The sequence below is a fragment of the Heteronotia binoei genome, chromosome 21 (genome assembly GCF_032191835.1).
Source record: "Heteronotia binoei isolate CCM8104 ecotype False Entrance Well chromosome 21, APGP_CSIRO_Hbin_v1, whole genome shotgun sequence".
Lineage (NCBI taxonomy): Eukaryota > Metazoa > Chordata > Lepidosauria > Squamata > Gekkonidae > Heteronotia > Heteronotia binoei.
In genome coordinates this window covers 192387601-192401494 of record NC_083243.1, presented here as the reverse complement: position 1 = coordinate 192401494, position 13894 = coordinate 192387601, and the positions used below count along the sequence as shown (strand labels likewise).

The 13894-nt window shown below is 45.8% G+C and overlaps 1 protein-coding gene across 5 annotated transcripts in view; it reads right to left on the bottom strand.

The window, feature by feature from the left end:
- KALRN (kalirin RhoGEF kinase) overlaps positions 1–13894 on the bottom strand; it is an 837912-nt gene that overhangs the window by 346415 nt on the left and 477603 nt on the right. For all 5 annotated transcript variants that reach the window (XM_060262792.1, XM_060262795.1, XM_060262793.1 and 2 more), the window contains exon 14: positions 6559–6754. In XM_060262792.1, coding sequence (XP_060118775.1) covers positions 6559–6754 — 196 coding nt within the window. The remainder of the gene's footprint in view (positions 1–6558; positions 6755–13894) is intronic.

Genomic DNA, 13894 nt, shown 5'->3' with positions numbered 1-13894 from the left:
CAGAAAATGGTTTCAGCACTGGCAGGACTAGCCCTAGGGTATGTGGTGCCCCAGGCAGACTCATGGTCTGCCACGTCTGCAGTGCCGCCCTGTGGTGCCACGCCCCAAACGATGGACAAGTGAGGTGGGTGGGCAAGCTACCGAGGAGGGGAAGGGGCAGGTGGGTGAAGGAAGAGGACGGACGGCAGGGAGGAGGCATGGCGAGCAAGCTACGGAGGAGGGGAAGGGGCAGGTGGGTGGAGGAAGACGACAGCAGAAAAGCTACTGAGGGGGTGAAGGGGTGGTTGGTCAGAGGAAGAGGATGGACAGCAGGGAGGGGGCATGGCAGGTGAGCTATGGAGGAGGAGAAGGGGCAAGCGGGTGGAGGAAGAGGATGGATGGTAGGGGGGAGGCATGGAGGGTGAGCTACAGAGGAGGGGAAGGGCCAGGTGGAGGAAGAGAATGGATGGCAGGGAGGAGGCGGGGCAGGCAAGCTATGAAGGAGGGGAAGAGGCAGGTGGAGGAAGAGGACAGTGGGCAAGCTACTGAGGGGGGAAGGGGCAGTAGGAGGAAGAGGATGGTGGGGCAGGCAAGCTATGGAGGAAGGGAAGGGGTGAGCGAGCGGAGGAAGAGGCAAAGTAGGGATTTGTCTAGGGCATGGGGAGGGGGGAGAGCCAATTTGGTGCCCTCTGCCCTGCCAGTGCCCTAGGCAAATGCCTAATTTGCCTAGTGGGTGAGCCAGTCCTGGGCACTGATTTTTTGACTGTTGGGAGATATTTTCAGATACTGGCTATAAATTTAATTAAACTGCTTCCAACAGAAGTATTTTTGCAGTTATATTCAATAGATTCACTGTGTCTAAAACCAAGTTTGTTATGATTAGGTATGAATTATTACCTTCATTCAGAGTTTCAAAGCAATAATGTATTTTATACTGTTAGGTTAATTCATTCATTCGTTCATTCATTCATTTAAAAGACTGGCTTATCTGTCTTGAAACCTTATGATTTTTAGGCACTAAGAAAGCAAAAAACAGGACCCCCCCCCCCAAAAAAAACCCCACAAATATATACAGACACAAAACCCACTTTTCAAATGGTTCCTCCTTCATTTTTTCAGCTAGCCAAGGATGGGACAGATACTGGGATGTCTAGAGAGCGACTGCATTAAAAGTAATGCTGCAAGGTAGCAAAGAAATCTTTACTGGATGTATTGGAGGCAGTTAGAAGAAGCCCTTAAACTTCAGAGGGGAGTTCCCTAGGTAGAACATTCATATAATATAATGATGGGATGCAAAAAGTATAATTTACTAGAATCTTTGGGTAAGATGGTAAACATTTTTGATCAGTTTGCAAACCATTTAGAACAACTTTCCAGTACATAAGCATGTGTTTCAAGGGGAAAGAATCCACAATTTATATACTGAAAACTAACTGTTTCGGTATGTTTTAGAAAAATCAACCCACCCAGTAAATTCCATGAGAATTTTTTCCAAAAACAACAACTTCAAAGAAGCATTTAAAAAAACATTCTGTTGTTGTTTTTTTTCTGTTAGTACATATCAGCATTTGAGAAGACTCAGCTTGTAATTGTGCATGCCAGCAATGCGGCATAAAGCTGTGTGACATGTGACAAGACAGAAGGGGCATATTATTAATCACAGGGGTGCTGTCTGCCCGTTGATATCTTAGGCCCTTTACTGATTGCCACTGATGAGTTATCTCAATAAGAAATACACCAGCCATGTGTGCGCGTGTGACTGAAAATTGGGAATGTAGTCAAGATCAAAGAAGTGCAGTGTAGTCAATTCTGGAAAAGCTAAAAATTATGGAAAAGTCCTGAGGACACAACATCATATGTAGGCTAATTATAACAAATGTGTGTGATGTCTGGCATTTAAAACAGAACCTTGCTTCCAAAGGGGAAGATAGATGACCAGGATCTAAATGTTCAGTTTGAGAGCTATTCTATTTGGTAGTGAAGAAGTCAATTTCCTTGGATCAAGAAATGATAAACTACTTGTTTTCACATTTATGTACTACATGCAGAATGTGCAGGACCACGTATCCCAGAATGGCAGTGTTTCAGCTTGTCTTCATCTGGGATTTCCTTGCCTTTTAAGAACACTGAAATTGAAAGAGGTAATTGTTTTAAGGGCCCCAATTAATCAAGGTGTGGGTTTTCCACATCTTCATTGATATCTCAAAGTAGATGACTGGGCTGATGGCATTCTCAGGTATAAATATCATGAACAAGAACAGTGCAGAGAAGACTTTATTTTAAAAAATTGTTTTCTGATCCCCACCCCAGGCTTGCTCAATATTCTTCACAAGGCCAAATTTGAATGCTTTGAAATCAAAACCAATGCGCTCCTTAATTTTTTGGTGGGCTTTTATTTGATTCTGAAAAAAATAATTGTTCAGGAAGGCATTTATAAAAGAGAATGAGACTGTGGTAAAGCTGTCAGTGCTTTTAAAAAGAGAACAGGATCGCAGCCTACTCCACAGCTTATCCTGTTCTTACTGCATTGTTTTCTTTTACTTTTGTCATTCTATTTTTTGCACTGTTTATGACCTTTCATGTCTAATGGTACATTGTTCCTAATTTTTATGGTCATGGTCCTATTGCATTGTTCACTGGATGTTTCATGAACACATAAAGTTGCCTTATACCCAGCGCCGTAGCGCTTCAGGGGCCAGAGGGGATGGGGCCTCCTAGCATTTTTTACAGGCCCCCTCCCCCAGCCTTGGCTTCCCTCCTCCCCTGCCCACCTTCATCCTTTCTACAGAGCGCTGAGTAGAGCCCTTTATTGAGCCTGTCTGACTCCTTTTCTGCGTGTTTTCAATGCAGACTAATGTGGTCTGGTCAGCTCTGGGTTAGTACAATTTGAGATTCCCAATTCCAGCTGCAGATCCTGCCTCCCTGAAATTAGCATTTGTTGACACCTTCAGAGCCATAAAAGTAACCATTTGCCAGACCAATTGCTTGTTTGTTCTCAGGCTTCTGCCTAGATTCCATCTATTGTAAATACTGCCTGGGGAAAATGTAAATCTTGCCTTTTGCTAGGAGGCTGAAGTTGGTTCCTTATTCATTCCTTTTTTGCGACTTATTCGTGAATTCAACCAAAAACACTGAGGAGAGTTTGAAAGCTCTGAACCTCAAAATAAGGTCTAGACCACCATATATGAAACACCCCCATGTTCAGGGGACTCTGCCCTTCAAGAGGACATATGCTGCCTCATGGTCCAAACAGTGGTTCTCATGTCAGCTGTTCCAGAGCAAGGTGCCTCCAGGACACTCAAGCAGGCAGACACTGGGGCCAGGCTGTACCCTAAAACAGGGGTGGCCAACGGTAGCTTTCCAGATGTTTTTGCCTACAACTCCCATCAGCCCCAGCCATTGGCCATGCTGGCTGGGGCTGATGGGAGTTGTAGGCAAAAAAAACATCTAGAGAACTATCGTTGGCCACCCCTGCCCTAAAACAATATTTGGAGCACCCCAAACACATCATGTGGTTGAGAGCCACAAGACATGAACGTCAGATATTTGAGAGCCACAGAGAGGGAGGGAGAGAAGGGAGGAAGGCAGGCAGGCAAATAGATGGGGGAGAGAGAGGTGGAAAGAAAGCAACTTTAAATGCATTCTTCAAGCTGCCAGCTTGGTTGGCTTGGGGAAGTGCCTTCTCTAAGTTGGCCAGTGAGGCAGTGGGGGCTTTGAGAGCCACACAATATATGTGAAAGAGCCATATGTGGCTCCTGAGCCACAGTTTGGCGACACCTGTGATATATGGTGGTCCAGACCTTACTTTGGAGTGTAGAGGGCAAAAAAGTGTTTGGACTGGGCACCACTGCATGACTTCTTGGAAGACACAGTCTCCAGAGTGTGGGGATGAGTCATTTGGGGTAGTCCAAAAATTGTTTTGTGGTGCAGCCAGGCCCAAGTGTCTGTCTGTGTGATTGTCTTGGGGGCACTCTGCTTCAGAGCAGCTGGCATGAGAACCGCTCTTTGGACAGGGAACCACAACATGTCTCCTAGAAAGGGAAAGTCCACTGAACATGGTGATGTGAACTACATGGTGGTCCACCCCTTATTTTGGTGTTCAGAGCTTTCAAACTCTCCTCAGTCTTTTTGGTCGAATAAGGAATGAAAAAAAGAACTGAAAACGAGGAACCAACTTCAGCCTCCTGTTACTTCCATCGATTCTCCCTTCCTTCTGTAATAAATTATAACAAACCTGAAGCATTATTGTGCAATAAACCATTTTTATTTGTAATAATAATAATAAAACCCCTGAAACAGTTTTATGCAATAAACCGCTTGTATTTATTGTTTATTTATTAGTTATTTATAAGTATAAGCAGGGGTTGTTTTGTAGAAAAAGAGGTAGTGGAGCTCATCCGGGATTGTTATGCAGCTGCACCTACTATTCAGTGGACAAGGTGGGAAGGAGGAGGTGGAACTCTCAGAAAGGTTCAGGAGCTGTGCTCCTGTGAGCTCCCGCTGAATCTGAGGCCTGAGTATATGCATGGTGAGTATAACCATGGTCCGCTTATACCCAATCAGACCATTGGTCCACTGAGGTCAGTATCATCTACTCAGACTGGCAGTAGCCATCCATGGTCTCCAACAGAGGTCTTTCACAACATCTACTGCCTGGCCCCTTTAACTGGAGATGCCAGGGATTGAACCTGCACGCCAAGCAGACGCTCTTCTGTTGAGCCGAGGCCTCTCTCCTATCGATTGCATTGTCTTATACTATGTAATCTTCTTTAAGACTGAGCAAGACTATAAATAAAGTGAATATATAAATAAATAAGATATGAAAACAAGCCGATATAAACCTTAACGTTGTGGTCCAACTGGAAGAAGAAATTAAAATCAAAATTGTGGTACGCCCATAGGGAGCCATTTCATCCAATTCCATTTAAAGGCAGCAATCCTGAGCATATTTCTTTGGTAGCAAGTACTACTGCATAGCAATTGTCCTTTGGATAGCCAGGATGGGACAAGTAGGTTGAATCTCCTTCGCAGCACTCTTACCACTCATAGGCACAATTTCTTTTTGTTATCTCTTTACATACTTGAATAGGCACAATGAGGTGCCATGGCTCAGAAATGAACCATCTCCTTTCTTTACTAAAGGTTCATTTAAAAAGATCAAGTAGTAGATGATGAAAAGGATCTCTACCTAAGAGCCTGGTGAGATGCTGCCAGTCAGAGTTAGGCTTCCCAATCCCCAGGTCCCAGAGGGGGATCCCCCGGTTTTACAGGCTTCCCCCCTCCCCCAGCCAGCTGGCCGGGGGGGAAGCCCCGCCCCCAAAGCCATCATGCACCTCCATGAACGATTCCCATAGGGAATGATGGGGAATTGATCCGCGGGTATCAGGGGCTCTGAGGGGGGCTGTTTTTTGAGATAGAGGCACCAAGTTTTCAGTATAGCATCTAGTGCCTCTCCCCAAAATACCTCCCAAGTTTCAAAAAGATTGGACCAAGGGGTCCAATTCTATGAGCCCCAAAAGAAGGTGCCCCTATCCTTCATTATTTCCTATGGAAGGAAGGCATTTAAAAGGATGTGCAGTCCCTTTAAATGTGATGGCCAGAACGCCCTTGAAGTTCAATTATGCTTGTTGCACCCTTGCTCTTGGCTCCGTCCCAATGTCTCCTGGCTCCACCCCCAAAGCCTTCTGGCTTCACCCCCAAAGTCCCCAGATATTTCTTGAATTGGACTTGGCAACCCTAGTCAGAGTAGACAATACTGACCTTGATAGGCCAACAGTCTGGCTCAATAAAAGAGCATTTCATCTGTTCATGTGAGTTAGGAAGGCCCCTGCATGCGTCCAAAGCCAAAGAACCAGAATGCACAGTGCTGCCCTAAGCCAAGTTGCTCCCTTCTAAGTTTACTGACTACAGCAGATGTTGAAGTGTGTCACTCTGCTTAGAATGGCATCACCCTGTGTCTTTTCTCTTTCTAGAATACTAAGTTCAGATTTCTGTCACAGAAATATCCTTGCTTATATTACAGAATTTGCCTGCCACTTAGGCTTCCCAATCTCCAGGTCCCAGAGGGGGATCCCCGGGTTTTACAGGCTTCCCCCCTCCCCCAGCCAGCTGGCCAGCGGGGGAAGCCCCGCCCCCACAGCCATCATGCACCACCATGAACGATTCCCATAGGGAATGATGGAGAATTGAGCTGCTGGTATCGGGGGCTCGGGGGGGGGGGCTGTTTTTTGAGATAGAGGCACAAAATTTTCAGTATAGCATCTAGTGCCTCTCCCCAAAATACCTCCCAAGTTTCAAAAAGGTTGGACCAGCGGGTCCAATTCTATGAGCCCCAAAATAAGGTGCCCCTATCCTTCATTATTTCCTGTGGAAGGAAGGAATTGAAAAGGTGTGCCGTCCCTTTAAATGTGATGGCCGGAACTCCCCTTGGAGTTCAATTATGCTTGTCACACCCTTGCTCTTGGCTCTGCCCCAATGTCTCTTGGCTCCATCCCAAAGTCTTCTGGCTCCACCCCCAAAGTCCCCAGATATTTCTTGAATTGGACTTGGCAACCCTACTGCCGCTACTATCTAGCCTACCTGAGGCCTGGACTTCCATGATGTACTGGTGCAAGTCTTGTCCTTGTTGAATGACTTCAAAGGTCATGTTGTTCATGGCCAGCTTCCGCTCCGTGTGTCGCTGCAGGCGCTGCTCTGCCAGAGTCAAGTCCTCAGTATTGAAATCGTTCATTTGCCTTAGCAGGTCCTCATTCCAGGCATCTAATTCAGCCGTCACCTCCAAAGCAAAAGCAAGCAAAGTAGGGTAAGCATCCAAAGCTTTAAAAAATCGGGTTATGAAACACACTATCAAAAATGGTTTTGTCTCCTCTAATTACAGCCTCTAATTCCCAGCCCAGCAAATTTAACAAATCAGTATGTGAGTTTCAATAGGTTCAGGGGCAAGGCATTATTAGTACTGGATTTTATGCATTAAAGAGGAAGAGTGATTCAGGCAATATTTATTACAGTAGAATCTTAGCGGTAACATCGCTTTGGCTCAGACGTTATTGGCACTTTAAACAATTTCGCCCCACCCCCTACCAATCTTTCGCACACCACAAAAACATACGAGCTTGTCTATGAGAATTCATGGAGTTTACCTAGGCTTGTTCAGTTTAGCTTGGCAGCACTAGTAGTGAAAATGGATTGAATTCTGACCTATATAACTGTGTATTTATGTATCTAATAGTGAAACCTGGCTCCCATCTGTGGATACCAAAATGCTGCGATCTTCCTGCAAACGTAAGTCACTCCCAAGGTTTGCATGAAGATCCAAAATCTTAAATTGCCCCTCTTTACCATTGGAACTGGGGATGACCACTACAGAGAGCTGCTCTGGCTCCACCAGCACCTCAGAGGATGCTCAGAGGCTCCCAGATACTGCTGCCAAGTTCAAAGGCAGGTGGTGGTAGGGCTAGGAGCTGGGGAGATAGGATTCTCCCTTCCTCCATGAGTGTCACAAGCCTCCCACACTTGCAGAACCTAAAGGGTTATACTGGGATAGGATGGGGATACATGACACAATGTATAAAACTTGATTTTCTAAAACATGTGTACAGTAATTTGCAGCCACTTTAGAGTTTTCTTGCCTTAGAAGAATGTGTTTTACTGATGGAGAATGGAGGACAGAGAAAACTTGCTCATGGCCATGCAGTGAGGAGAAGGAAGTTTTTTCATGTTAATTCAGTTGTTCAGGGCTTTTTTTGTAGCAGACATTCCTTTGCATATTAGGCTACACCCTCCTGATGTAGCCAATCCTCCAAGAGCTTACGGAGCTCTTATTTAGGGTTGCCAATCCCCAGGTGGGGGCAGGAGATCCCCTGGTTTGCAGGCCCTCCCCCATGCAGGGTCATCAGAAAGCGTGGGTGGGGGAAAAGGGAAATGTCTGCTGGGAACTCCATTATTCCCTATGGACACCAATTTCCACATGGTATAATGTAGAATTGATTCATGGGTATCTGGGGCTCTGGAGGGCTGTTTTTTGAGGTAGAGGCACCAAATATTCAGCATAGCATCCAATACATCTCCCCAGAATACTCTTCAAGTTTCAAAAGGATTGGACCAGGGGTCCAATTCTATGAGCCCCCAAATAAGCTGTCCCTAGCCTTCATTATTTCCAATGGAGGAAAGGCATTTAAAAGGTGTGCCGTCCCTTTAAATGTGATGGCTGGAACTCCCGCTGGAGTTCAATTGTGCTTGTCACAACCTTGCTCCTGGCTCCACTCCCAAAGACTCCTGGCTCCACCCCCAAAGGCCCCAGATATTTCTTGAATTGGACTTGGCAACCCTACTCTTATTACAGGGCCTCCTGTAAGCTCTTGGAGGACTGGTGTCATGATCCTGGGCCTAGTGAGGCCTGCAGGCCCCAGGGAAGCCTGCTTAGGAGTTACTGGGAAGAGCCTACATTTCCCAGGATCCCTCCTGTCCCTCTGATTGGGTGGCCAAGTTTTGGAGGGAAAATTGGTCCAAAGAGGGGTGGGGACCTGGGAGGAGAAGATAAAAGGCCCAAGCCCAGGAAGGGGGGTGTTCTTTTCCTAGGAGGCGGAGCTGAGGAAGAGCTGCTGCCAGGAAGAGACCCTCGCCTTTGAGGAAGGGTGAGAAGGTGCAGGTCTGACTGACAGTTTAGGGACTGTACAGATAGACGCATTAGGGCATTTGTTAGGGTTGCCAAGTCCAATTCAAGAAATATCTGGGGACTTTGGGGGTGGAGCCAGGAGACTTTGGGGGTGGAGCCGGGAGACATTAGGGGTGGAGCCAAGATCAAGGCTGTGACAAGCATAATTGAACTCCAAAGGGAGTTCTGGCCGTCACATTTAAAGGGACCGCACATGGGGACTTTGGGGATGGAGCCAGGAGACTTTGGGGGTGGAGCTAGGGGGGAGGAGCGTGGCGAGCCGCCCCAACTGCTTACAATATAAACAACAATAAAATATGCAGCCTACATTACTCGCTGTGAAAAAAGAAGGACGTGACCTTCGTTCTTGAGGGGACCAGCCAGGCCTCTCCTGCCCTTTCACCCACCACCGGTGTGACTACTGTCAGGCCAGCCAGGGACACTCACCTGCTGCCGCCACGGGAGACTGCGGCCCAAGCAGAGTGGAGCGGCGCCGAGGAGGGCGCGACGGCGCCAACGCCACATCCCAACCGCCCTAAGCAGCCCAGCCATAATCCCTTCATGCACGCGCCACACGCCGGTCAAGGAGGAGACGCTACCACTCGAGAGGAAGGGGAAGTAATTTCCCAGAAGCCCAGGGCGGACGGAGCTCTGGGAGGAAGTCGCGCGACGTCAGGAAGGAAGGCAAAGAGCGTCTTTTTTTTTTTCTGAAAGATTCCAATAGCCTACTCATCCTCACGAAATGGTACGGCCTCCCATACCTCCCCCTCCCCCACTTCTGTTTTTTTGGGAAGCGGGGGAAGCGGCTGGGAATTCTGGGGTCCCCCGCCAGGGCGGGGGTTGTGGGAAGCCTAGCATTTGTTTATTTTCCCTTCACCCTTTTATTGTTTATGCACCTTGTTGGTTATATTGCACTGACTTTTAAATAAACCTTTTTTTCCTGTTGTTCACTCTGCCTGGTCCTCACGCCCATTATTTGGCCTAAGCTACTGAAGGCCTGAAGGGCTTGGGGGAACCCTTAACCCAGAGCGGTGGCAGCAATTGGTAAGACCCCCCCTGAGTCGTGACAACTGGCTACATCGGGTGTGTGTGTCCTAATATGCAAAGGAGATCCCGCTACAAAAAAGGCCCTGCCATTGTTTCATATCCAACTCTTGTCAGATGGGCAATACTGGCTTTTAAAAATTCCCTTTTTTTATCCAGCTATTTCAATACATACTACAGTTATGTGAGGCTTAGCTGAATCTTGAAATATGTTTCCTATTTTGTTTTAATCCTAACTACATCAGGACACCATCTTTCAACCTACCTGATGCTGTTTGTGTTGCACTTATGAAGCTCCTACAAACTAGATGGGAATGTGGCAGTTGAGCAGTTTATCACTGCTTCAACTAGAACTGATGGGCTGGAGTATACCTGTCTCTGAACATCTAAACTTTTAGTGAAGGACCAGCTTGTGGCATTCACAATGCCATTGTTGATAATAATAATAACAACAGTAGTACATTTGCTTTCTGGTCAACTTGGAATGTACAAACAGGGTTGCCAAGTCCAATTCAAGAAATATCTGGGGACTTTGGGGGTGGAGCCAGGAGACTTTAGGGGTGGAGCCAAGATCAAGGCTGTGACAAGCATCATTGAACTCCAAAGGGAGTTCTGGCCATCACATTTAAAGGGACGGCACACCTTTTCAATTCCTTCTTTCCATGGGAAATAATGAAGGATAGGGGCACCTTCTTTTGGGGCTCATAGAATTGGACCCCCTGGTCCAATCTTTTTGAAACTTGGAAGATATTTTGGGGAGAGGCACTAGATGCTATACTGAAAATGTGGTGCCTCTAACCCAAAAAACAACCCCCCCCAGAGCCCCAGATACCCGCAGATCAATTCTCCATGATTTTTTAATGGGAATAAATCTCCCTAGGGAATAACAGAGTTCCCAGCAGACACTTCCCTCCCCTCCCCCCGCTTTCTGACGACCCTGAAGCGGGGGGAGGGCCTCCAAACCGGGGGATCCCCTGCCCCCACTTGGGGATTGGCAACCCTATGTACAAATGTACCCTTGTTTTAATATGTTGACGTGTAAGCTTTTTGTTCATTCATGTTTCTGGCATTCGTTATTTGTTTATTTATGGAATGTTTATGCCATTTATATGCAACTAATCCAAACACAGGCAATAATGGTTCTGTCACATTTCATTAGTACAACTTGGGGGGGGAAAGACCATCATAATTTCATCCTAAATGGAAAGAACTCAAGTTAGAAACTTGGATTTAGGAATCTAAAAGTCTATTTATACTTCTGATGCTGTGGAAACATTTTTAATCCTATAGGTAACCTGCTTGTGTGCAAAACTATGCAGTCAAATTTGTAATACAGTAGCAGATGCTGTATGTATGTAATTGCATACTTTCAGTAATTTCCTATTTAAATCCTGTCTGCTGTCACTATTTCAGAGTCTTCTTGTCAGTGTGATATGGCTGGTCCCTGCTTCTCTGTCCTAGCCAGGGAAATGTCTGAGGTGTGTGTAAAAAAATGCAAAGGAAATTTTAGGGCAAATGAATAATGACAGATCCCGAAAAAGTTTATTAAGGGGCTTGATCAACTTGAGAGTTTTGGAAGGAGTTTAGCTGGTTGTTGGCCAAATAAATACATTGAATAGCACATTATTTAAAGTCCTACAAGCAATGAGGATGATGCACCTTCATCTAATGATGCAGAATTAGGGATTCAAGCATACGAACTTTTCCAGAACTGCCTGTGATCATTGATTTGCAATAGTAATTGCATGCAACTGAAGCATCTCCCAACATAAACACATCCTACCATTAGGTATGATACTAGCTGCTATTAATTTTGCCTCCTAGATGAAATTCTGTTCATCATTCTGTTCATCAATAGACCCTTTTAAATTTGCATGAAATTAAATAAATTAATTGATGCAGCACAGTGCTCTCCTCCCCAGTACTTCAACTATATTGTTGCAAAAAAAAAAAAAAAAGTCTCATGTCAGACTTAGGGACAGAAGGCATAGCAGAATAGCAAAGAATTGTTCCATTTTTGCCATCAAGTACCAGCTGACTTATGTTGACCCCATAGGGTTTTCAAGGCAAGAGATATTCAGAGGCGATTTGCCATTGCTTGCCTATGCATATTAACCCTCCTTGGCAGTCTCCCATCCAAGCAGGTCAACCCTTCTTAGCCTTCTTAGGCCCTTGTGAGGCCTGACAAGATCGGACTAGCCTGGACTATCATGGTTAGATCAAAAGAAGAGTTACAGGACCAAAACACTCCCCCCCCAGCCCCCCCCCAAAAAAAACAAAAAACAAAAACGGAACAAAACCAGGACCACTTGAGAAAAAGAGACAAGTAGGGCTCTATTCAGATAAGCTAGTTTACATATCTCTGAATGGGGAACTAGATCGTATTAGAATACTGATCTGCTGAGAGACTGCATAAAATGGAGAGTGTCGAGGAACTCACAACCACAAATACATGCTCAAAAACTAGGGTTGCCAATCCCCAGGTGGGGGCAGGGGATCCCCCGGTTTGGAGGCCCTCCCCTCGCTTCAGGGTCGTCAGAAAGCGGGGGGAGGGGAGGGAAATGTCTGCTGGGAACTCTTTTATTCCCTAGGGAGATTTATTCCCATAGAAAATAATGGCGAATTGATCCGCAGGTATCTGGGGCTCTGGGGGGGCTGTTTTTTTAGGTAGAGGCACCAAACTTCCAGTATAGCATCTAGTGCCTCTCCCCAAAATACCCAACAAGTTTCAAAAAGACTGGACCAGGGGGTCCAATTCTATGAGCCCCAAAAGAAGATGCCCCTATCCTTCATTATTTCCTATGGAAGGAAGGCATTGAAAAGGTGTGCCGTTCCTTTAAATGTGAGGGCCAGAACTCCCTTTGGAGTTCAATTATGCTTGTCACAGCCTTGATCTTGGCTCCACCCCCAAAGTCTCCTGGCTCCACCCCCAGAGTCCCCAGATATTTCTTGAATTGGACTTGGCAACCCTATCAAAAACTATTATTATCTCCTACCATATGATAGTTATGATGGGACTAAATGACGCGGTGTAGCAAACTCAGCTTAAGGTATTGGCCATCACTTACAAGGGTATTGGTCCCTCTTATTTGCACAACTACCTCTCTCCCTATGCTCCGTGTTGACAAATTCACTCAAATCACCCCCGCCCTCTCCAGCTTCTTATTCTCACACCCGTGGCCCCCCTCCTACAGCCCCCCTATGGCCCCCTTCCCCTGTGACTCTTAGCTTTGGGACTGTGTATCACTGATAATTCTGTTGCCATAAAAGTCTTGTGGGGAGGGGGAAGAGAATGAAATAAAACCTTGTCCTGACACGAAGATGTGCCGTAGACACACATCCTGCCTTGGAACTACTAAGCGCTGTGCAGGCAGCACGAAACATGGCACCGTTCTGTGCCCACTCAAAATCTGTTCAGACCCAAATCAAATAGTTCTTCATTATCAATGACAAATGCACTTCCTTAAACACTTCACATTTCAAATGTTGGGTTAAATTAGTTGCACGAAGAACAGCTGCTCTGAAATTCACGAAGAGCGTTTCCCTAATGGTGAAGAGAACGGGGCAGGTCCGGCTCCTACAGCATTCTGCACGCGTGCTGTGAAGCCCCCCAGAACTCTGGATCAACGATTATCCTTATCCGAAGTCTAATCATTCTCGCTTAGTATTGCTTTGGATGCCAATTTATTATGTTGTTTTTATCCATAGTTGTTAAAATGTCATAGCTATGGATAAATGGAAATATTTCAGCAAAGCTAAGCAGATGACTGCATTTTAAAAAAGATATGTATTAATGGGTTCTGTTGAGGATAAAGAATCTATTACTTTAGGTGCTTTTCATGTGAACTGTATGCCGTAGACTGCTTTAATGAGACTACAAGCACAAATTGCAGTCAGCTGCAATTGTCACGGCCAGTTAATCTTCCACAGCATATAAGAGACAGAGCAGCAGAGCCTTAAAAATGCAACAAGTATCAAGGCCTCATTTTGGATTTCATCTTAGTTCCTTGCCCAGACTTCACCACACCAACAAAACTGTGCTCCTGTATATCAACAACTCACCCGTTGAGAACATCTGCTACTTACCAGGCTGTCATGTTTACTAGACAGGTGGGATCACTTTACCCAGTGGTATATTTATTAGGTTGTCTGATTCTGTAGTTTAGAGTACCTGAATTACAGTTGGCACACTAGAGGCTTTGTGAAATAAACATTGGC